This window comes from Nannobrachium achirus (genome assembly GCF_963921795.1).
Source record: "Nannobrachium achirus genome assembly, chromosome: 15".
Classification (NCBI taxonomy): Eukaryota; Metazoa; Chordata; class Actinopteri; order Myctophiformes; family Myctophidae; genus Nannobrachium; species Nannobrachium achirus.
The window spans coordinates 3,391,417-3,416,142 of NC_137822.1; the positions used below are offsets into that span (position 1 = coordinate 3,391,417).

Genomic DNA, 24,726 nt, shown 5'->3' on the forward strand with positions numbered 1-24,726 from the left:
GTAGCTGAGCAGACACAAACACACACATGCACGCCACTTATGGGTTTAGTTTAATTAGTTAGGCACATGGATCTGCATGACACTTGCAGTCGGCTTTGAACTGACAGCGAAAGGGATTTATAAACACTAGTCCTTACCCGTTCAAAGATATGAGCTCCGAAATGATGTGCAGTGTGTGGGTTATGGGGTGTGCACTGTGCACACAGTATATGAGGGATGGAAAGTAACTTTAACTGGTGCTTGCATGATAATATGTAGGAGCATCAATGTAAGAAATACCCGTTTCGTTTAAAGGCTACAGAGATACTGTGTACCGATCTACATGACAACATCTGAAAGAGGGCCCCCGCCCACCCACACACACACACACACGCACGCACGCACGCACGCACGCACGCACACGCACACACACACACAGAGCTGGGTAAACATGTTGCCCCATGCTAGATGCAGAATAGATATGCCTCATGCTAGATGCAGAATAGATAGTAGTTACACCATAAAAATGCTAATGTACAGCCTATGATTTGTGAAAGTGACAAACGGGCTTCACAGTTATGTCAGGTGTGTTCATATGCTAATGGTGATGCGATTTCAGATCAATTGCTCCAGCCACTGAGGAGAAACGCTGTGACAGACACTCAGACAGACAGACAGACACTCACTCAGATAGACATTCGCAAAATTATAGTATAGATAATGCTGTCATTTCCACAGACACATTAAAGGGGAAGACCACCCATTTTCAATATTGAACTGTGCCATTAATATACCTTAGAGGAGTTGTGTGGAAATAGAAAAAAAGTTCCCCCCCTTCTGTGTTGCCTAGAACTGGAGGATTGATTTTGGGGTTTGTATTGTAAAGTACAACTTGATGACATCACACATTGTACTTTACAATACAAACCCCAAAATCAATCCTCCAGTTCTAGGCAACACAGAAGGGGGGGGGAACTTTTTTTTCTATTTCCACACAACTCCTCTAAGGTATATTAATGACATATTTCAATATTGAAAATGGGTGGTCTGCCCCTTTAACATCCCTGCCTATATCGTTGCGGTTGGGTGGAAACGTCAATTATGTCAAAAACTCTTACTCTTCAGAAAAGAAGAAAAAAAATTAAGTGCACCCCCGGTACATGATACTGTATATAAGTACACATGGCATCCTTGCATGCGTGCCAAGCAGGGAGGCATTGGGTGCCATTTTTTATAGTCTTTAGTCTCTGAACCACAAGGCCACTAAGCTGGTTAAAGAAGTGTATAGGTTGATGAAACAATATGTTGTCTTTTGGATGCTGCAGATGAGAATTAATTAAAATAAGAGAACAAGTTACTAACCATAAACCAATATGCCACATTAATGCTGACCACAAAGGTCATTTGCCATTGGTTATTTGCTTGTCCTTGAACTGAGAGTTATTACTTATTCGTGTGAAATCATCATTTTATTCATCAGGGCAATCAATAGCTTGAGGTTGGCAATGTTCTGCCTGACTCACACTTGTCCGCGCGCCTTGTAGCACACCAGAAATAGTTGATTTAGTGTTTGTTGTGAACTTGTAGATCAGTTATTTCCTGTATAAATGAGGTTACAAAGGGCCAGTGACCGGGGGTGGAGCAGGTATGTAGCACAGTGACCGATGTGAAAACAGCATTGAGTGGATTATGTGGAGATTTGATCTGCTTCCACATGCTTCTGGACCAGGAGCAAGGGGGGTTTCAAAAGAGCTTTTAGCTGTGGCCACGTACATAGCAGACTATGTGGGAAAGTGTGCGTGTGGGAGAGGGGGGGTACAGTACATGTTTGTATACAGTGAGATTATCATTTTATGTCGTTAGAAAGTTAGCTTAAGTCATAAACATAATGTAACTCACTTTCCACTATCAAAGACATTCGTTGGGAAGCGCTGGTGGGGAAAAGTGTTAACGTTTTTAACTTAATTTGAGTGGATGCAGTGGGGGAAACAATTATTGTTAGAAACTCAACATAGAAGGGACACAGACACATAGACAGACACATGCACAGAGAAATGCGGATTTTCGACTGACTCCCCACTGGGCTCCCTCAGGTAACAAATGGCACGAAATAAGTCGATCGGTCGGACAGTTCTCAAGATATGGGGGGGGGGGGGGGGACACTTGATCAGACATGCAGAGATTCTGTGCATATAGACTAGAGGTTGGGGCCGCTATCACTGGGTGAAAAGAGAGATTATCGGACGGGTATACTACATTCTATGACAGGTATATTCAGTAAATAAACCGGCATAAACATGAGATAATCAGCCAGATAATCAGTCGTATTCAGCTCGGTATATAGCCGAATTGTACCACTACTTAAGTATTCGTGAACCCCTGTTGTGGTTGCTGTCAGAAATCACACCTCAGAAGTCCCAGGATTTCTCACTGGTGGGAGGGAATTTTTCCCCCTCCCTATACCTGCATTTTCACTGAGCATGTGCACTAAGCCAGCTGTGATTGGCATTGGCCCAGTATACCTGTAAAATAACAGTCATATAATCTACCAGTATATGTCAGATAATCTCTCTTTTCACCCAGTGTATGCAGCACTTAGGCCTACCGTAGCCTCGATGACCATACAAGCTTACTTTATACAAGGACACTCACTTTAGAATGAATTCTTCATTGGGGTTTTTTTATCCGCTGCCCACCCATGACCATGAGCCCATTTTAGCATACCGATACATGTAGCACCCCCTAATACCAGTAAGACTCCCTAATTGGGAGATAAGCGACTCGCATGTATACACAAATTGGCCTGTAAGTGGCATTAAAAGCAACCTCATGGTGGCGCTAGAAGAGGGCCATGTGAGAAATCAGGGGTGGAGGTTGTGGTTTGCCAGCCAAGTAGTGCGTGTGCAAAGTTTGGCATGGATAGGGGCAACGGTGGCAGAGATACGAGTAGGGCCAAAAGTGTGACATGACGTGACGGACAGACTGACGGAGGGACGGAGGGGCTGACAGACAGCCGGTGGAGGTTTTGATAGTAACTGCGACCTGGCGGTCGCAACAAGCTAGAAACAGTGTCGGGAACAGTGAAAACTGCAATTTCTATACTTACTCATGGTCTCACTCCGTATCTGTTTCTGTGTCCCCTGCCAGCTGAAGAACAAGTTTATGAAGAAGATTCCTCGTGACGCCGAGGCGTCCAATGTCTTGGTCGGCGAGGTGGACTTTCTGGACAAGCCCTTTGTCTCCTTTGTGCGCTTGGCTCAGGCCACGACACTAGGAGGCCTCACTGAGGTTCCTGTTCCTACCAGGTCAGTCTATACTCTGTGCGTGTGTGTGTGCGTGCGTGCGTGTGTGCATACGTGCATTCGTGCGTGTGTGTGTGTGTGTGTGTGTGTGTGTGTGTGTGTGTGTGTGTGTGTGTGTGAACTCGTATTGTTATACTTGAGTTGTCCAAGTGTCCCAATTGTCCAAGTAGAATTTGAGAAATAGACATTGTGAAGACAATTTTCCTAATGTTTGTTTGCTTGTTTGTTAGTTTTAAGATATTTTTGGCGTGCAATTACCGGTAGGTGAAGATTCAGGCTGGGGTTGTGTTTAGACATTTAGGTTTAGGGGTTAGGGTTGGATTTATGCTTGATTTATACTTTATACGCTGGTGTGTGACACTGGTGCACACACAACTAAGAATAACTTGACTTGTGTGTGTGTGTGTGTGTGTGTGTGTGTGTGTGTGTGTGTGTGTGTGTGTGTGTGTGTGTGTGTGTGTGTGTGTGTGTGTGTGTGCACGCGCGCGCGCGTTTGTGCGTGTGTGTGTGTGTGTGTGTGTGTGTGTTTGTGCGTGTGTCATAGGTTTCTGTTTGTGTTGCTGGGTCCCCATGGTAAAACCAAGTCCTACAATGAGATTGGAAGAGCTATTGCTACACTCATGGTGGATGATGTGAGTTGGAACTTACGTGTATAAGCATTATAGAAATAAATACATAACAATAGCCCTTTAGTTGTGTCTTTGGGCTATATTGGACATACCTGTAACTATTGGGATATATTAATACAGCACCCGGGGAGCCACCTCATTATAATCAGCCAGTAACAATTTACAACAATAGGGCCTAGCTAGATGGAACCATTTTTCTGGTTCTATCATTCCAGACTCCCATTTTTCCCTATCAATTATTTTAAGCCTAGAATCAAACCATCCAGGATCCTGGTGATTCATGACCATAACACTTTTGAGAAATCGAAAAACAAAGGATATTTATTAAATATAGTATATAATAAAATGTAATATATTTATATAATTCTTCCCCTTAATAAAATGTTTTATGATCATGAATCACGAGGATCCTATAGTCTTAGTCCAGTTTTAGTCGACTAAAACTACAGTTGATTTTGTCGACAAAGATTTATTTTGGCGGCCTTGATGGCTGCCAATGGCTGTGTAAAGGATTTTATGCTTGGTTGCAAGCTGAAAATAGGCGAACTACAAGCTCACAGCGCATAAAATGCCAAACATAAAATGACTTTTTGTTCTACTGGATCTCATCTCCACTAGTCCCTCCCTAACATTTTAGACAACATATTCAGTCTAGATTTTAGTCATCATAGCTTAGTTCTGATTTAGTTTTCATCAGTGAAAAAAAAGGTAGTCAACGAACATTTGTTCGTCATCGTTTTAGTAGACGAAATGACCACTGGTAGGCTTTACCTGTACAGAAGGCTGTTCTCTCCGCCCATGCAGCTGTTCAGTGACGTGGCCTACAAGGCCAGGGACCGCGAGGACCTGATCGCAGGCGTGGATGAGTTTCTGAACGAGGTGATCGTGCTTCCCCCGGGGGAGTGGGACCCCAAGATACGCATCGAACCTCCCAAGAAAATCCCATCTGCAGAAATGAGGTTTCAACCACTTCACTTTATTTATTTTTACCCCTTTTCTCCCCAATTTAGTCGTTATGCCAATAGAGGGTATCCGTGTGACATCATCATCATACCCGAAAGTTATGCGGGAACGCCTACTGAGTTGCAAAAGACTACTTTCTGGCCTTGACAACCCATGCATCCAAACAGAAAAGTCCTATCTGATTGCATTAAACAACGTTAAACGACATTAAACTCACTTTGCCACTCGATTTTCCATTCACTTTATGCATACATGCGCATACCCTTTATTAATTCCTCCCCACACACATTTATGTGTTGTCACTGCTGTTGTATCCTACTGACTCACCAGCCAGTGAGGAGCCCCCACCGGGAGGATGTAAAGCCTTCGTCCTTCTGCTCCCACCTCCTCCTGTCTTTGCTGACAGGTGCTGCCCCAGCCCCATAGGATGACATGCAGAGTCCCCCTCCCAATGTAGCCCAAAACGTATAAGCTCTTGTCCATAATTCCATGCTGTATTGATGTTGGTACCATAAGAGAGATAACAGGCAAATGATCAAAATAACAATTCTTCTACATACTCTAATTGTGTAGACCTCTTGGCAACTGAGTAATGCAGGTGTATAACAACTATTTTACTTTTGAGAGCGTAAAATGAAACCAAATGGACATGTAAGGGTTCGTTTGGTTTCATTTTACCCTCTCAAGAGTTCAAGATCTCTAAGGGTCCATTTGGTTACCAACTGTCTGTCATTTAGCTGGGGACCACCTGGAACCCCCTCAAGGACCTCTGGTTGAAAACCACTGTAACTATTCCACGTTCTCCTCCTTCCCTGCAGGAAGTCTGTGCTGAACCTGAGTGAGGTGGAGCAGATGAACGGCTCGGCCGGGGGAGCCGGGGGAGGAGGAGGAGGAGGTGCAGGGGAGGAGGAGGAGATGCCGCTCCCACATGAGCTGGGAGAGGAGCTGGAGTTCACTGGGAGGTAGGCATAGCAGTGAAACGTGGCGACATTCGGGCAAGCGCCGCCCTCCCTGCGGCCTGCGTTCTCATTGGCTGAATGCAAGACTGAGAAAACATGGAAAACGACATTACTTTAGTGAGTCGCCGTGTCGAGCTTTGCGAATGGTCGCATGAGCCGACTCAGCGCAGTTAGAAGTTGTAATCCAGGGGGCCAGAATAGTAAATAATGTTTGGAGGTGAACTGTCACTCAAAGTACCTCTGGCCAATCACAGCGTGTCTTTTCCGGGACTTGCCTGAACGTTGCTATCATCCACTATGGATGGCTGTGGATAGGCCTACCTCCCTATCCACAGATATAAAAAGCTAGATACCTCGTCCGCCGCTGCAGTTCATTGGAGCGACCCGTCAAACTTGATAGGCAGAAATGCGGAAGTGTCGAAGGCAGGCTGCCACTCAAAAAAACTACTGGCCAATCGCAGGGCATGTTTTCCTGGACTTCAATTCAACTGAACGTCCCCTTCAGTGACACACACGGAAGCGTCCATGCCTGCAGCCATACAGTCTTGGAAAAGTTGCCTATCAACCAAGACGGACGCCCCAGAGCCGAAGGAGGCGTCTACCTTTTTATGTCTACGGGCCTATCCACAAGTTTTCAGTGTCCCATGAGCCCTTGCGTGAAAGGTGGGCATCACATCCTGTTCCTCTTAGCTGTTAGATTCTGACTGGTTGCCTTGCTGCTGTGACACCTGCATCTCTGCATGGTGATTACTTGGTGTTTGTCAAGTGATTTGAATCAGCTGTGTGGAGGAAGTGAAGCCCACATTAACACACACCCCTTTCCCCAGTAGACTCCTTGGGAAACTTGTGGATGGAGGCGACTGGTACCACCCAGAGTGTATATAAGAGAGTTACGTCACTTACGTCGACTCCCATAGTAAGCGTGGAAAGCCTATTTACTCTATGGTGGGAAGCTTACGCATGTGCACTTGCGCACGCATGGAGCCTGTTCTCATTCCTAGCTAGCCTCTGCTGCTCTTCAGCCCGTCCGCCCCCACTATAGCCGAGGTATTTTCAATCACTGGTAAGTAGACGAAATCACGTCTTTTTCACCCTTTTAACGCATTCACGCATTCACACATTCACGAGAGGCCCGTGAATGCGTTAAAAGGGTGAAAAAGACGTGATTTCGTCTACTTACCAGTGATTGAAAATACCTCGGCTATTGTGGGGGCGGACGGGCAGGAGAGCAGCAGAGCCTCGATAAGAATGAGAACAGGCTCCATGCGACGCCACTTCCGGTCTGCGGCGAGTTCAAAGCGTGACGTAACTCTGGTACCACCGTGTCAGCTCGAGGTTACATTCATTCACCCATTATAAGACCTGAGGCCAATTCTACAAATGTGTTCTGAATCCTAACAGATTTCTGAAAAAAACGTATGTTTCTATGTCAGTGGTGCTCAAACATTTTCATGTCAAGGACCCCTAGAATTATATGTATTTGGCTGCGGACCCCCATCTGAAAAGATTTTGTTCCAGGGACCTCTAGAAGCAAAGATTTAAGTTGCAAAAGTTTGCATTCAAAAATATATACACATTTTCATGATTTTTCAAAGAAATAGCAGATCTAAAAGCTCATAGCACGGCACTCAGTACCATGGAAATGGGGAGAGAGAGATGGGGGAGTGACACAAAGCAAAGTTCGTCGGGATCGGGATGCAGTGTGTGTTGCCAGGTTCTGTGGGGGTCTATGGTCACAGCATGCAGTGTGTGTTGCCAGGTTCTGTGGGGGTCTATGGTCACAGCATGCAGTGTGTGTTGCCAGGTTCTGTGGAGGTCTATGGTCACAGCATGCAGTGTGTGTTGCCAGGTTCTGTGGGGGTCTATGGTCACAGCATGCAGTGTGTGTTGCCAGGTTCTGTGGGGGTCTATGGTCACAGCATGCAGTGTGTGTTGCCAGGTTCTGTGGAGGTCTATGGTCACAGCATGCAGTGTGTGTTGCCAGGTTCTGTGGGGGTCTATGGTCACAGCATGCAGTGTGTGTTGCCAGGTTCTGTGGAGGTCTATGGTCACAGCATGCAGTGTGTGTTGCCAGGTTCTGTGGGGGTCTATGGTCACAGCATGCAGTGTGTGTTGCCAGGTTCTGTGGGGGTCTATGGTTACAGCATGCAGTGTGTGTTGCCAGGTTCTGTGGGGGTCTATGGCTGGACATCAAGAGGAAGGCGCCCTGGTTCTGCAGTGACCTGTACGGAGGTTTCCACATCCAGTCCATCTCGGCGGTGCTCTTCATCTACCTGGGCACCATCACCAACGCCATCACCTTCGGAGGCCTGCTGGGAGACGCCACCGACAACTACCAGGTGACAGCAGCGCTTTTTCACTCATTAAAGGCCCATTCCCACTGGGCCAGATAACAGATAAAAAAATCTCTTTCTCCAGATATGCCACAGATAAATGACATATCTGTGGCAGATATTTTTTTTAGCTGTATCTACCATCCACTTTGAATGGAAATTTTCTTTTATCTGTTTTCTGGCCCAGTAGGAATGTAGCCTGGCGGGGCCCGACGTCATCTGCGTTCACTCACTCATTCCTTCCACAGTATAACGTCTGGACTTCCGTTGATTGGCAGCGAGTATACAGATTATTCTCTGATCGGGGCCAATCAGTGACTGCTTCCGCACTATGCTTCCGCACAACAAACGTAGTCTTCCTGACAACAAGTGAAAAGATTTCCCTGATTGGTCCATGTGTAGACGGTGACGTAGATGCATGCTGCAGGCTGCAGCATTTTCAAAACAACAATGGCTGCCCTCGCGATGCAAAAAGTGTAACAGTTAACGCTCTAACAATAAAACAACCAATAAGTGCAGTTATTTCAGAGTTGGAATCAATTACAACAATTAAAAAGCAACACGGAGGATGCGCTAGTGGAGTTTATCGGCCGAAAAGACGTGTTTGTTTGCCGTTCTTCCGACTGGCTGAGAGATGGTGATTGGTTAGAGGAGTCTGTCTGTCAAGGCAAGTACTCCCGCCCACTTTTCAAGCTGCCAATAGGCCAAAGGCCAGACGTTATACTGTGGAAGGAATGAACACAGATAACGTCGGGCCCCGCCAGGCTAGTAGGAATGGGCCTTAAGACCTGAAAAATACCTAAAAATGTCTTCCAAATCCTAATGGTTTTCAGAATAACGTATGTTTCTTTCTCTGTGGTGCTCAACATTTTTAATGTCAAGGACCACTAGAATCATATGTATTTGACCACGGAACCCATCTCAACATATTTTGTTCCAGGGACACCCCCCAGAAGCAAAGATTTGAGTTAAAAATCTTCCCTTTAAAATAATATATATTAAAAGATTGGCACACATTCAAAAATAGCAGATCTACAAGTTCATAGCGCGGCATTATTAGCCCACCTTAGAACCCCCTGGAACTCCCTCAAGGACCCCTGGGGGTCCCCGGACCCCACATTAAGAACCAATGCACTAGAGCAAATTAAAATTCAACTATGGTTCTGGTGTAGCATGGATGCATCATGCTTACCATGGTAATTTTTCAGCCAGGGCTTGACCAGTCCTCAAGAATAGAAGGACATTCGGTATACAACTAAATAACAGCAACATTTCTCGTACATCTGCTGCTGTGTTCGCTATTTTTGATTATGTTGAACATTTTGTATTGAAAATGTTTGGTAATTTTTCAGCATTTTCACCTAAATTATAATGACGTACCATGTATAATAATAGGACACCACGTTGAAAGTGGTTAGTAGTCACTCTCTGTCTGTCTGTCTGTCTGTCTGTCTGTCTGTCTGTCTGTCTGTCTGTCCATCTGTCTCAGTGGTGTAAAGTAACTAAGTACATTTACTTAAGTACAAATACCTAAATAAAGTAGGTATTTGTACTTTACTTGACTATTTCCAATTTCCAATAGTTTTACTTCTACTCCACTACATTTCGGATCCAAATATTGTACTACTTTTACTCCCTATATTTATTTGAAAACTTTAGTCACTAGTTACTTTGCAGTTATAAACTATAACTATAATATTACAAAACATACATTAACCAATTTAGCCCTATGTTATACCTAGGCTATTTGAAAATAGCAGATCTACAAGCTCACAACGCATCGCGATGCGTTGTGAGCTTGTAGATCTGCTATTTTCAAACATTTTGTACTTTTACTTTTGGTACTTAAAGTATATTTTGATGCCAATACTTGTACTTTTACTCAAGTACATTTTGAATTCCGGACTTTTACTTGTAAGGGTGCCCTCACACCAAAATACCTATGAGAGTGGAATCTGTATTCCGCCAATGCATTTCAATGAGAAGGGAGCGTTTTTTGCAGAAATCTTCTGCTGGCGTGAAACTGCTTCACTCTCATTGAAATGCATTGGCGGAACGCGGATTCCACTCTCATAGGTACTTTGGTGTGAGGGCACCCTAACGGAGTATTTCTACATTGCAGTATTGATACTTTTACTAGAACAAAATTTGAGTACTTTTTCCACCACTGATCTGTCCGTCCTTCTCTCTCTCTCTCAGGGAGTGATGGAGAGTTTTCTGGGTACTGCTCTGGCGGGGACAGTGTTCTGTCTGTTGGGAGGTCAGCCTCTCATCATCCTCAGCTCCACTGGACCCATCCTCATCTTTGAGAAACTGCTCTATGAATTCAGCAAGTAAGACACTCCACCTCAGTGCGCGAGTCAAAGTGTTACAAGGGGTCTACTATGTCTTTCAGGGCCAAGGGCCCCTTAGCTGAGAGAGCGAGATGAAGCAGGTATATTCTAGAAATTTGTGTTGCAGATTATGGGCTCTACCTTACCTTACCCCTTATCCCCAAATAATAATTTGAATATTTCAAATAGCTGATCTACTGACAAGTTCACAACGTGTCGATGTAGATCGTCTATTTGAAGCATTTTTAAATGTTTTTTTTTTTAAATAGTAAAAAAAGGCAAATAAGTTTAGGGATAAGGTGAAGGATGGGTAAGGTATGACCCGGACGGCTGTTGCTGGACCCACTGTTGAAGACCCATGATGCTGTAGTGTAATACTTCTGGTCAAATATTACTCAACTATGCCAAGCACGGCTTAAGTGTTCTTGTTGCATCATGACGCGCTGTAAGCTTGAAGATCTCCTTTTTTAGATACCATTGTGCAACAAAGTATAAAATAAAACAATGCTTCAGTGTGTAATCGATTTGTTGATATATAAGAAACATTACAAAACCTTAAGAAACCCTATTCAATTAATCGGTAGAATAATCGCTAATAAAACTAGACTGCACTCTGTCGAGGTGCCAACTTACACCTTGTGCACTCGTGGCCATATATGGCCTACTTGTGCGCCAGCAGAGCGTGCGATCAGTGCTGTTTGGTGCTGTCTGTATGTACTGTATGTGGGTTGGCAATTTGGCTCTCTGCCGAGGTGCTAACTTGCGCCTTGTTATTTATATCGGACTTGTTGGTGACATCACCCAATGTTTTTTCAAGGGTTTTCCCATTGGATTACGTAAACAGGGATGCTCAGATACACCGAACACAGTAATTGCTGGCACAAGTAATAATCCATATGTTTGCAGGCTTTTGCAGGCCTTTTACTCTCTCTTCCTGTGAACTGTCTCCTGTCAGGAAGAACGATATCGACTACATGGAGCTGCGTCTGTGGATCGGCCTGCACTCGTGCTTCCAGTGTCTGGTCCTGGTGGCGTCGGACGCCAGCTTCATCATCAAGTACATGACCCGCTTCACCGAGGAGGGCTTCTCCAGTCTCATCTCCTTCATCTTCATCTCAGACGCCATCAAGAAGATGGTGGGTAAACATAAACATAATCGTTGCTGTCGGGGCATATCTCCATATTTTAACTTTTTGTGTTTCGTTTTTTTGTAAATGAACGCCCAACTTGATCATACTACAGTGTCACACTAAAATACATTTTAAAATGATTTCCTTATACACTCACACTTACAAGCATGCAGAACTACATATTTTTGCAACTTTTGTGTGACTGTATGGCAAAGTTAGGAATACATTTATGAAGAAATGTACACATTTGAAACTTGGAGATATGAGGTTGCTGCCCAACAGTGATGTTATATGTTCTTAAGTTATCTCTCTCTTTTTCACACACAAACGCACGCGCACACACACACACACACATACACACACACACACACACACACACACACACACACACACACACACACACACACACACACACACACACACACACACACACACACACACACACACACACACACACACACACTGTAAATGGAGTACAGGTAATATGATGACATTTAAGACACATGTCTTTCACAGGTAGGGTCCTTCAAGTACTACCCAATCAACCGCGGCTTTAAGCCTGACACTGTGACATCTTACAAGTGTGACTGCATCGCTCCAGACCAAGGTAAGTGCACACATTCTATTCATGGTAAATGGACTGCATTAATATAGTGTCTGAGGATGGAAGAAAGCGTGCAAGGCAACAACCTGCTCATCAGGAGCATTTATGGTAGGGGTGGGCAACTTTCATGATGGAGATGGCCACTATATTTTCACACTCACGCCAGAGGGCCACAATGCATAATATACAGTCGAAAATATTGGTTATTTTTCTATATTTGAATTGGAATCCTGGATTATTTTTAGCTATTTTTTAATTGGAATCCTGAAAAGTAAAACATTTTATTTAATTTCAAATACATTTATCTGTTCTTATGTTAACTTTATGAACTTAAATACAAATAGATTGGACATTAAAAGCTACTAATAGAGACTGAAGTAATTAAAGCGGGTCATGTTTGCATGTTTTGAATAATAAATCAATATTCTGATATTAACCTGCGGGCTGCATTAAGTGAAGGTGGGGGCCACATGTGGCCCCAGGCCACCAGTTTCCCATGTATGAGCTAGGGGTTCAGTGTTTTGGTAAGTCAAGGTAGCCAGGAGGATCGAACCTGGAACCTTTCTGATTCTTAGGCGGCTGCTCTACCTCCTGAGCCACTGCCGCCCCCACAAAGTATTTACATTGAATTTAACTGACAATCTTCAGCAGTGGTGTTAAGTGACTAAAAGCATTTATTTAAGCACTTTTAACTAAAACTTTAGTTACTAGTTTACTTTGTAGATTTGTTTTATTATTACATACATGAACCACTTCAGCCCTATATACTCCTCACCAGCATAAAGGGCTCCCAGTCCAAAGCTTAATTAATATAATTTCTACTTAAAATCGCCATATTCTGAAGAAGACCGTAATAAGTGGAAACGTTAGAGCGTAGCTATGGCAATGCCCTCTGCATAACACCATTTTCACGATGGGAATGCCCTCTGGGAGTCTGAGTCACTTCATTTTCACTATATGGGAATGCCCTCTGCGTAAATTCGACAGCAGCTCAAAATACATTAACGGCAGCCGATATATTGGGTGGAGGGTCTGTCCATCCCCTGACTCATGTGTCATCGATGCCAGCCACTCAGAGCTGCCGTAATTGTCATTTGACCTTCTGTCGAGGTCACACAGGGGGCAATGGTGTTACTATGTAGATATAATATTGGTTGTAACCTAAAGTAATAGAGGGTATGCGCGTGACATCACTGTTGCTGGAAGTTATGTGGGAACACGCCTACTGAGTGGCAAAACACTAATTTCTGCCATTGACAGCCCATACATCCAAACAGAAAAGTCCTATCTGATTGTATTAAACTAAGTTAGAGGAGTAGTTTACCCCCAAAATGACTTTTTTTCTATTGATTAGTCACGCCATGGAGACTAGAGTTCAATAATATTTTTTGGTTTTTGTCACATTCCTAAGACAAAAATTTGATTCGAGTAAATGTACCCCCATTGATTCCGGATGGTGACCCGTTTCGAAACGGGTCACCATCCGGAACGAATGGGGGTAAATGTATTGTTATCACATTTTTGTCTTAGGAATGTGACAAAAACCCAAAAATATTATTGAAACTCTAGTCTCCATGGCGTGACTAATCAATAGAAAAAAAGTCATTTTGGGGGTGAACTACTCCTTTAACTCACCAACATTGCGGCTGTACTGAAAGTTTGAATTATCCTCTTTTTCTACAACACAACATCCTGCTGCCTCCTGCATTATGTGCAAATTATAAACAGGTGGTATGCAGGGCCGTTGAGTGATTTGCAACTAGCACTTCCAAACTCCAATGCTCCATGCTGCTCAATGTTTTGCCACTCAGTCTAGATTAGGGGGGCGGGTCCCAGTGGACGTGCAGACCCTCTATACTATACAGACACTTGTTCACATGTTACTTGTTTTGTTTTTAGTTTTTTCTCCTTTGCACTCTACTGACATTTCCATTTTACATATTTAAGTCTCTCTGGATTAGTTGTCCGCTAACTGCCTAAATTATAAAAAAGTAAACTGCATAAGAGACATATTATATTGTCATATCTTTTTTGCAGTTTGTGTAGCGCCTTTCAGTATGTTGATTGCATGAATAACAATAGCATTGTTGTACCATTCAAAACAAACCAATGAATAACTTTAGCGTGTTTATTCTCAAAGGATAGAGCCTTTGTGTAAAAAACAAAAACAAAAGAAATCTATGTCTATAATGACGTGTGTGACGTGTGTGTGTGTGTGTGTGTGTGTGTGTGTGTGTGTGTGTGTGTGTGTGTGTGTGTGTGTGTGTGTGTGTGTGTGTGTGTGTGTGTGTGTGTGTGTTAGTAATTTACGATATGAAATGATGTGGTGTGTAGTCTGACTTCAGTAAGTAATATGTTTATGTCTTTTATGTCTGTTTCTGCCTCATTATCTCTGGCTTCCGACTGAGTAAGTATCCAGCCCTGCTACACCATACTTTTGGCCCCCCAAATTGATATGTATCCCACACCTCAAAAGATTTTGTACCAGGGACCCCAGAAGAAAAGAACATAGACAAATTTGGATGGAGAAGCTTATTGTCGTTTGCCTGGGATCTCTCTCTCTCTCTCTCTCCAGTTGTATTCCTTGTTTTGTCAACTATAACCCAATAGTTTCTTTATCATTGCTTAATTCATATGCAGTAGCGCGTTTTAGCTCTAATATTAAGCACAATTCATTCTCCCTCTATTTTTGTCTTCCTGTTTTTTTTTCTCCCCAGCATGGGCAATGGGTTTGAATGTTTCAGCGCCGCTAGCAGATGACAACATGACCCTGTTGGTAAGTCAAATAGGATTTTTTGTCTGTCCTGTCATCCCACTAATACCTTATGACAATCAGCAGTTAGTGAAATGAGAAGGCCCTACTGGATGATCCTGCAGACTGAGGGCTTTAATATCTACAGTATACTTTTATATTGCAGTATACATTTTTACAGTGTTAATCTGGTCGACTAAAACTATGACAATTGCGACTACCTTTTTAAATAAAAACTAGGCTATTATGACTAAAACTAAATATTTTGCCAATTCCGTCCACAAATAAAGAATAAATAAAAACACGGGAAGAACATGCAAAGGCCACAAAAAAAGGCCCTTTATCTATCATTTCATGTCTTGACCTTTCTTTTCACCTCTTTCTCTCTTGTTTTTTCTCACCTACACCTTTTTCTCTTGCTTCCAGTATAATCTGTCAGACATAGACTGGAGTCGGATGAATAAGAAGGACTGCATCAAGTACGGAGGCGTGTTGGTGGGCTCGTCCTGTAAGTACGTCCCCGACCTGGCCCTCATGTCCTTCATCCTCTTCATCGGCACCTACTCCATGACCGTCTCCCTCAAGAAGTTCAAGTCCAGCACATACTTCCCCACCAAGGTAAAACACTCACTCACACAGTGGCGTCAGTTCAGCAAAAGCTAAGGTATGGCAGCATGACTGGTGTCTTCACGCGCGTGCAAGACACCAGTCATGTTGCCATACAACAGGCATGATGAATTTATTTTAAGAAGTACATTCCCCCCCCTCTGTAGCCAAGGTATGGTAGCTGCCATACCTTGCCATACCCAATTGACGCCTCTGCAGTCTGCTCTCACATCACAAAAAGCTCCATGAATGATAGACAATGATGGTGCAACTGAAAGAGCAATGCATTCTCAGAAAGAAAAGTTAACAGGGGGGAAAGGGAAAACTAATAGTGTTTTACCCCAAAGTTGATGATCGATTAGTTTGATTAACCGTTGCAGTTAATCAAAGTGTAAATAACTGTTCCATTGGTGTTGTTGATGCCAAGAGACCTCATGGTGACACATAAAGTTCCTTACAGTACGTCTCAGCATAGGACGCATAGAGCACAATACATACTCTTTTCAACGTCCAAACTTTTCTTCGGGAAGGAGAGGTGATAAACTACAAATTGACGCCATTCTGAACTTCGGAAAAGTACCCGTACACCTCCATATGTCCTGACTCTCCGAACTATAGTTCGGAAAGGCTTTCCGAACCGAAATATTTTCCCATGTCGCAAGGAGTATGTATTGGCCTTAAGCTACCTTGACCAAGGGATGAAAAATGACGCTGTTGGGGTGAGAATGCCCTGGAACCAGAAACCATGCACTCACTCACCCCATCCCTTCTCCCTCTTCCCCCCGACCCCTTCCCTGACCCTTCTCCTTTCTTAAACATATTCCAGTTTATGTTCCTGCTTAATCCGTCCACTCCCTCTCCCCTCCCCCTCTCCCCCCTTCTCTTTGGCTGTCCCGCATGCTGTACCAGTTTCGTTCCCTGATAGCTGACTTCTCCATCATCATCTCCATCCTGGTGTTCTGTGCTTTGGATTGCCTGCTGGAGTTGGACACGCCCAAGCTGCATGTCCCCACTGAGATCAAGGTTCCTTCCTTCCTTCAGCATCTCCTTATCCCTCTCTCATGTTGTTCAGTGTCTGTTATGCATAGCATCACTGTCGGGCAGAAACCTTGTATCTCCAAGTTTCAAATGTGTATTTCTTTTGCGAATTAAAGCACTGCTTCATCAGAAAAGGCCGTCGCACAACTGTAGTGAAAACAGCCAATCTACAAGCACACAACGCCTCGCGGTGTGAGGCGCTGTGTGCTTGTAGATCGGCTGTTTTCACTAGTTTAGTTCATCGGTTTTGGACATACAAGGTTTCCACCCGACAACGAGGGATGGAGCTCGAAACAAGGGCCTGTTACATACTCGATAAACAATGTATTGAGTACCCCGTATCAATAAGCTTTGGACTTATCAAGCCTGTTACGTAGCATATAGCGGCCCATGATGTCATGTTTAAACAATCAAGACTAGAGGCTATCAAAAATATTACAGTACTATTCATAATATAAAGCAATTTAACACTTATTGCACATTAATGAATGGTTGTTTTAATGATATTTATTCATAATACTTGTCGATTGTCATTTTCACAGATTGTGGTCAGCCACAAAGTCAGTCACAACAGCCCAATATTCAGAATTCGTCGTATTATATTGTTCCACAAAATATTAGAAAATGCTCAATAGTGGGCTTGATAAAAGCCCAGCTCAATAAGCAGGATTGATAAGGTGCTCATTATCAATAAAAATGAACAAGCTCCATCCCTAGTTATGCATGACCGTGATTATTTACCTCTTTCCTATTCCCTTAACTAACCACTTAAACTGGGTGCTTGACTGGTATCCCCCAGGGCTCTATGCTAGTGTATAAGATATTCTACTGGCAGTGTGGTTGGAGGGTGGATGAGAAGCCAGGGGATGACGGGCAGCCTGCAGATTTGCAACTGACTCTGGGAACCCTGACAATAAGGTTTCCCGTTATCGTTGTTTATCATTTTTAAGTAGCAAAAATAGCAGATCTACAAGCTCGAAACGCATCACATTGTGGTGTGTTTTGAGCTTGTAGATCTGCTATTTGTTTGCCATTATTGTGGAATTAGAATTTTGAATATTAACAGCTTTGGATGTAATATTATGAGGTTTTCACCCGAGAGACAATATACAGTAATAGAAGCTTGCCAGGCAATATGTATAAAGAAGATTTTTAAATGAAAGAAAGAAAGAAAGAAAGAAAGAAAGAAAGAAAGAAAGAAAGAAAGGGGAAAAAACTCCAGTTTACTCTTTACTTCCACACGTAGCTTTCTTATCTGTGGTTTCTTCAATGGTACGTAAAAGAAAGAAAGAAAGAAAGAAAGAAAGAAAGAAAGAAAGGGGAAAACACTCCAGTTTACTCTTTATTTCCACACGTAGCTTTCTTATCTGTGGTTTCTTCAATCGCACGTAACCGTCACTGTAACATTTTGTTGTATTAACGTTTCACTTTTCTATCTTTCATGCTGAGTAACTCCTTAACCTTCTCTGTCTGTGTGTCCGCACTGTTGTCTTTGTGTACGTGGTGTGTTCTCTCTCTGTCACCGCTGCCTGTAGCTGAGGAAGCTAATCAGTGACTTTTCCATCTTCATGTCAATCATGACCTTTGTGGGTCTGGACATGTTGATGGGTTTAGACACTCCTAAACTAATCGTCCCCACAGAGTTCAAGGTACACAAGCGTGCATGTATATCGTCACTGTCGGGCAGAAACCTTGTATCTCCAGGTTTCAAATGTGTACATTTTTACTAGTAAAGCCCTGCTTCATCACACAAGGCTGTCGAACAAAAGTAGTGAAAACAGCTGATCTACAAGCACACAACGCCTCGCGGTGCGAGGCGTTGTGTGCTTGTAGATCGGCTGTTTTCACTAGTTTAAATCATTTTAAAAATGATAAATACTAAACAAACGGTTTTGGACATACAAGGTTTCCACCCGACAACGACGATATGTTACTTTTTATTTTATGTCTTTATCTGTACAATACCATGTTGTCTCTGACCATAGAGTAGTGGTTCTCAACACAAGACGGGGCGTGAGTGTGATTGCAAGGGGGCCCCCAAATAACTGGCGAAACACTAAAGATTGTTTTCTTTGTGATGCCGATAAATATGAACTAAAAGTACAGTATACTACTATGTTATGCATTGCAGACGCGCATTTCTGTATCTTCATTATGAATTATCTTTTACATTACTTATTCTGTATCACACATTCTGTTAACCACTGAAACCCTAATAAATGCTGTTGTTGACCGGGATCCCCCAGGGGTCTGTACGTGGGCCCCTCCTTTTCACATGCATGTGCATCCATGCGCTTGTATTACTGCATTTGTGACTGAGTACCAAATGTGTAGTAGAATTTAAGAAATAAACATTGTGAGCATTTTCCTGGTCCTGACAAGAAAATGTTTTGTTTTATTGTAAACAAAATATTTTAGGTTAGGTTTAGGGGTTGGGGGTTAGAGTTTTCCCTTTTTGAAATGTAGGCCAAGTTGTGAGCCGATATCACACACTGAAAAGTAGCTTGTAGCTTGTAGACCGGCTATTTTCCAGCAATGTTCAGCAATTTAAAAAATTGTCCTAAAACGTTTATATCCTCGCATGTAGTAATATAAACCTGTGTGTGTGTGCGTGCGTGTGTGTGTGTGTGTGTGTGTGTGTGTGTGTGTGTGTGTGTGTGTGTGTGTGTGTGCGCGTGCGCGTGCGTGCGTGTGTGTGCACCCACTGTGCTGTAGCCCACTCGGCCAGACCGTGGCTGGCTGGTGATGCCCTTTGGGAAGAACCCGTGGTGGGTGTACGTGGCCAGCTTTGTCCCCGCCCTGCTGGTCACCATCCTCATCTTCATGGACCAGCAGATCAGCGCCGTCATCGTCAACCGCAAGGAGAACAAACTGAAGGTACAGAGCAGTGTTTCTGAAACTTTCACATTTCAAGGTCTCCCCTAACGGGTCCATTTGTACACTGTCAAAGTTACAGACTTGTATGGGTCAATTTAGACCCCTCTAAAAGAACCCACAGGCCACAGAGTCTCTGGAATCCACTTTGGGAACCACTTTTATAGAGGCCTGTCCACCATGTTAGAGCTCCGCTGTCGGGTGGAAACCTTGTATACGTCCAAATCGGTCACTCTTTACAGAAAACATCAATGGAGCCAATGGATCCAACATAGTTAATATTTTGTCACAAAATATTGTTAATACTTTTCATAGGTTCGATATTTATAACCCACAGATGCACTTAACCACTTTCACTTAAAGGTTAGGGTAAGTGATTTCATTTAAGTTTCAGTTTGGAGGAAAACCTGTCCCCTCCACCAAAACCGGAACTGCTTTTTTCTCCTCACAGGGGATAAGGCTGAAGTGCAAATATGGACCAAACGTAGAACAATTTTGTTATTATTTGAATTAAATGAAATCACTTACCCTACCTTTAAAAAAACAAGAATCAAAAAAAAAAAATTCACAAGTTCACACAGTCGTTGTGAGCTTACCTGTCAGCAGGGAGTTTTTGTGGGTGTAGTAGGGTGACGGCTCTACATCTCTATGTCTTCACGGTGGGGGCTCCTCACTGGCAAGTAAGCCAGTAGGACACAACAGCAGTGACAATACATAGAAATGTTTGTGGGGAGGAAATAATTGCCAAAACGACTAAATTGGGGAGAAAGCAGGGGAAAGCACCAAAACAAGTCTGAGAAAGCCTGCCATACTGTATATGTTTTAATTACATTACTTTCTTCTGTTCTTCCTTCTTTCTTCAAATACTGACATGATTCAATTAACTGAGAATGTTTGTTGCAAGTGAATGTAAATGCTCCTCGTTCGTGCGTGAGACTGTAAAGTAAGGTTTGAGGAAAAAATGTTTTGCAAGTAGTAGCCTATATGACTGGATACAACACACTTGGATTATACCGCCCACTATCACTTGAGTCAACTTTTATAGTTCTGGAGATAGACGTGTGTTCTCTATAACAGTGGTTCTCAAAGTGGATTCCAGGGACTCTGTGGGTTCCTTTAGGGGGTCTAAATTGACCCATGCAACTCTGTAACTCTCTCTGACAGCGTACAAATGAAACCAAATGAACCCGTTAAGGGAACACCTTGAAATGTGAAAGTTTGAGAAACACTGCTCTATAAGCGCTTGTCCGCCGACTCACATTGCAGAAAGGTTGCGGCTACCATCTGGACCTGTTGTGGGTTGGTATCCTGATGGCGGTGTGTTCCTTCATGGGTCTGCCCTGGTACGTGGCTGCTACCGTCATCTCCATCGCTCACATCGACTCTCTGAAGATGGAGAGTGAGTCCAGTGCACCGGGAGAACAGCCCCAGTTCCTGGGAGTCCGGTGAGTCCCTTTTTGCAATCCCGTAATCCTGACTCATCATGATATAGTCGCTGTCACCAGTGGTGTACAGTAACTGTACCGTTTTGAGGTATTTATACTTTACTTGAATATTTCCAATTTCCAGTCCTTTTACTTCTACTCCACTATCTTGCATCCAAATATTGTACTTTTACTCCACTACATTTATTTGAAAACGTAGTTACTACTGTAGTTACTCTGCGGATTTTGATTATTATTACAAAACATACAATAACCAACTTCAACCCTATATACATTTCAGCCATTTGAAAATTGCCGATCTACAAGCTCACACATTTTGAGCTTGTAGAACTTCAACCCTACATACATTTCAGCCATTTGAAAATGGCCGATCTACAAGCTCACAATTTGTGAGCTTGTAGATCGACTATTTTCAAATATGTTTTATATATTTGAAAATGAGGGGACATTATGCATAATAACTACTTTTACTTTTGGTAGTACATTTTTATGCCAATATTTTCTGGACATTTACTTGTTGATTGTATTAGTATTTCTAAATTACAGTATTGATACTTTTACTTCAGTAAATATGTGAGTACTTCTTCCACTACTGGCTGTCACTGCAATTTCCACATCACAATATCCATATACTGTATTCTCTTATAATTTCTAGGGAACAGCGGGTGACTGGCACACTGGTGTTTGTGTTGACTGGAGTCTCTGTGTTCCTAGCACCCGTGCTACAGGTGGGTGGCTGGAATGAGATGCATGGTTGATTAGGAATGATTCTGTCATATTTTAACACAGTTCATTAGGCTACAGTATGTTCAGGCTGGCAGCCCAAATCCCATATTTGGCATGTCAGATTGGATTTATCAAGTCTGAACAGTAAATAAATAAATTAAAAATATATATGAAAATGTGATCATTACAATGAATACAAACATAAACAAACCAGTTCACATGAACAATATTGATGTAAAATAACTTAAGATATCTGAACGGCTTTATATGCACACAAAAAAGGCCGATTTAGTGATCTACAAGCTCACAACGCACAATCTGTTGTGTCCGAACGGCGGTGCCTTGATGGCCGCGACTTGTGATTGGCTTAACCACAGTTACTGGGGGGGTTTTCCAGGCTTTTCTTTCTTAAGCCTTTCTTTTTCGAGGCTAATAGCTAACAGATGTATTGTTGTACTGTACATGTATAAGTCTATAGCTAACAGATGTATTGTTGTACATGTGTAAGTAAGTCTATAGCTAACAGTTTGTTTTGTTGCAGTTGCACATCGTGAAACTAACAACTGCATTGTTTCCTCCTCAGTACATCCCCATGCCTGTCCTCTACGGGGTCTTCCTCTACATGGGCGTGGCCTCACTAAGTGGCATCCAGGTACATGACTTGTTTCCATTGTCCATAATTATGAGCTTCTTTCCATTCTACTCAATATGCGCGATGTGACTGTCTCTGGCTGCTACAGTTCTGGGAACGGATCAAGTTGTACCTGATGTATACAGTCTAGATGTGACTGTCTGCTACAGTTCTGATACCGTAGATTAGTCACAAGTAGCCAGACCACTATTCAACAACCTCCGAATGCTATATAGAGTTTGGAACTACACCGAAAGCCAAGCCAAGAAAGGAAGCCGTCATCTGTCCGTCATTTCTGTTCACGAAAACATAATTATAAAATATCTCGAATTATTATTTTAGAATTTTCATTTCTGAAAAGCAGCAAGCTACTGTACTGTATATATGCTTCGATTGCTTTGATTTATATTAGGACAAAGTTGCATGACTGTAAAGACTAAATGGAAGCAGGGAGGAGGCTTTATCCCCAGATCATTTTCAGAGCTCCCGTTGCTCAAGACTGTATGATGGAAGCATTTGAAAACTGTGGGAGGCAACATGTAGCATACATGTGACTGTCTGATACAGTATACATGTGACCATGTGCTAGGGCATTCACGAATAGTGATTTATAGTATTCTAATTATTCGACCTCGAAGTATTCGAATAGTCGAATATTCAACAGGACTGGCCAAACTGTCAAATATTAAGTAAGCAAGAGGCGAACATTGTGAAAATAGCCGATCTACATGCTCACAACGCCTGTAGATCTGCTATTTTCACAATATTTATCTGCAGAACCGAGTCACATTAAATGTAATACCTACAATTCCAAGTGCTTGTCAGGGTGGGGGTCCCCTGTTCAAATATGTTTATTTTGGGGGTCACGGCCTAAAAAGGTTTGAGAACCCCTGGTATAGAGCATTAACAAATTCATCCACCAGGGGCACTGACAACTCATTCTTATGACTTCCTATCTATTAGCCAAGCTTTATAAACTATATATATTTTTAAATAGATAGAAAAAATAAGCGAATATTCGACTTTGGTGAACAACGTCGAATAGTGACTTTGATATTCGAATATTCGAATATTTGGTGAATGCCCTACCATGTGGTGTTGCCGTAAGTAACACGGGGTACCATGGCGTGTGGCCAGTATTTTTTTTCATTACGATAGAACTTCAAATTAAAATACCGTGCCACCGGGTGAAAGCTCTGATCCAATATACATGTGACTGTCTCTGCTCCAGTTCTGGGAGAGGATCAAGCTTGGCCTGATGCCAGCCAAGCACCAGCCCGACTTCTCCTTCCTGCGCCACGTCCCTCTGAGGCGCGTCCACCTCTTCACCCTGGTGCAGGTCCTCTGTCTGGCCATCCTCTGGACCCTCAAGTCCACCTTCCTGGCCATCATCTTCCCAGTCATGGTGTGTGTGTGTGTGTGTGTGTGTGTGTGTGTGTGTGTGTGTGTGTGTGTGTGTGTGTGCGTGTGTGTGCGTGTGCGTGTGCGTGTGCGTGTGCGCGCGCTAGGGCATTCACGAATAGTGATTTTTAGTATTCGAATGATTCAACCTCAAAGTATTCGTATAGTCGAATATATTCATCAGGACTGGCCAAACAGTCAAATATTACACAAGTGAACAACGTCGAATAGTGACTTTGATATTCGAATATTCGAATATTTGGTGAATTTGGTGTGTGTGTGTGTGTGTGTGTGTGTGTGTGTATGTGTGTGTGTGTGTGTGTGTGTGCGTGCGTGCGTGTGTGCGTGCGTGCGTGCGTGCGTGCGTGCGTGCGTGCGTGCGTGTGTGTGTGCGTGTGTGTGTGTGTGTGTAATGTGTATGTGTGCGTGTGTGCGTGTGTGTGTGTAAGCTCACAAAGCAAGCTTGTAGATCGGTATTTTTCATGCTCGCTCAACTATAACCAAAATATGTGATTATAATGGCATGGATTTCTATGAAAAGCGGGACATTCTTTCAACACAAAATACTGCATTCTAGTGCAGGAGAGTTCATAAGAGGCAATGGTGCCTTTGGGTACAGTAATGGAAAGGAGGCATTTGCATTTCTTTCACCATAGCAAATTGCTGAATTCATGGTCTGGAGAGGACACTTTTTTACAGACAGGGTAAAATGGCAGGGGCTCAAGCCTTTGGTGTCTATGCATGTTTTTATTTAATTTTATTGAATTCTTTATTAATCAGAAATTTAAGCATGAGGTACAGACAGACACTCAGACATTAAGGGCCCTATCTTGCACGCCACCTTACCCCTTATGCCTAAACCTACAGTATAAGCCAAATTGTACAATTTTTAAAAACATTTTAAAATGGTTCAACTAGCCCAGTGTTTCTCAAATGGGGGTACGTGTACCCCTAGGGGTACGCGGAGGTACTGCAGGGGGTACTCAAGAAAATGCCCCCCCAAAAAGAAAAATAGAAGTTG

General features: G+C 43.0%; 1 protein-coding gene across 1 annotated transcript in view; it reads left to right on the top strand.

The window, feature by feature from the left end:
* Positions 1 to 24,726, top strand: part of slc4a5b (solute carrier family 4 member 5b) — a gene marked incomplete at its 3' end in the record, with an annotated part of 35,678 nt that overhangs the window by 5,250 nt on the left and 5,702 nt on the right. The window contains exons 6-22 of the mRNA XM_080742868.1: positions 3,127 to 3,284; positions 3,826 to 3,913; positions 4,715 to 4,869; positions 5,692 to 5,835; positions 7,997 to 8,171; positions 10,365 to 10,498; positions 11,454 to 11,634; positions 12,145 to 12,235; positions 14,950 to 15,008; positions 15,411 to 15,602; positions 16,500 to 16,613; positions 18,164 to 18,277; positions 19,344 to 19,505; positions 20,769 to 20,947; positions 21,603 to 21,675; positions 22,257 to 22,325; positions 23,536 to 23,709. Coding sequence (XP_080598994.1) covers positions 3,127 to 3,284; positions 3,826 to 3,913; positions 4,715 to 4,869; positions 5,692 to 5,835; positions 7,997 to 8,171; positions 10,365 to 10,498; positions 11,454 to 11,634; positions 12,145 to 12,235; positions 14,950 to 15,008; positions 15,411 to 15,602; positions 16,500 to 16,613; positions 18,164 to 18,277; positions 19,344 to 19,505; positions 20,769 to 20,947; positions 21,603 to 21,675; positions 22,257 to 22,325; positions 23,536 to 23,709 — 2,262 coding nt within the window. The remainder of the gene's footprint in view (positions 1 to 3,126; positions 3,285 to 3,825; positions 3,914 to 4,714; positions 4,870 to 5,691; positions 5,836 to 7,996; positions 8,172 to 10,364; positions 10,499 to 11,453; positions 11,635 to 12,144; positions 12,236 to 14,949; positions 15,009 to 15,410; positions 15,603 to 16,499; positions 16,614 to 18,163; positions 18,278 to 19,343; positions 19,506 to 20,768; positions 20,948 to 21,602; positions 21,676 to 22,256; positions 22,326 to 23,535; positions 23,710 to 24,726) is intronic.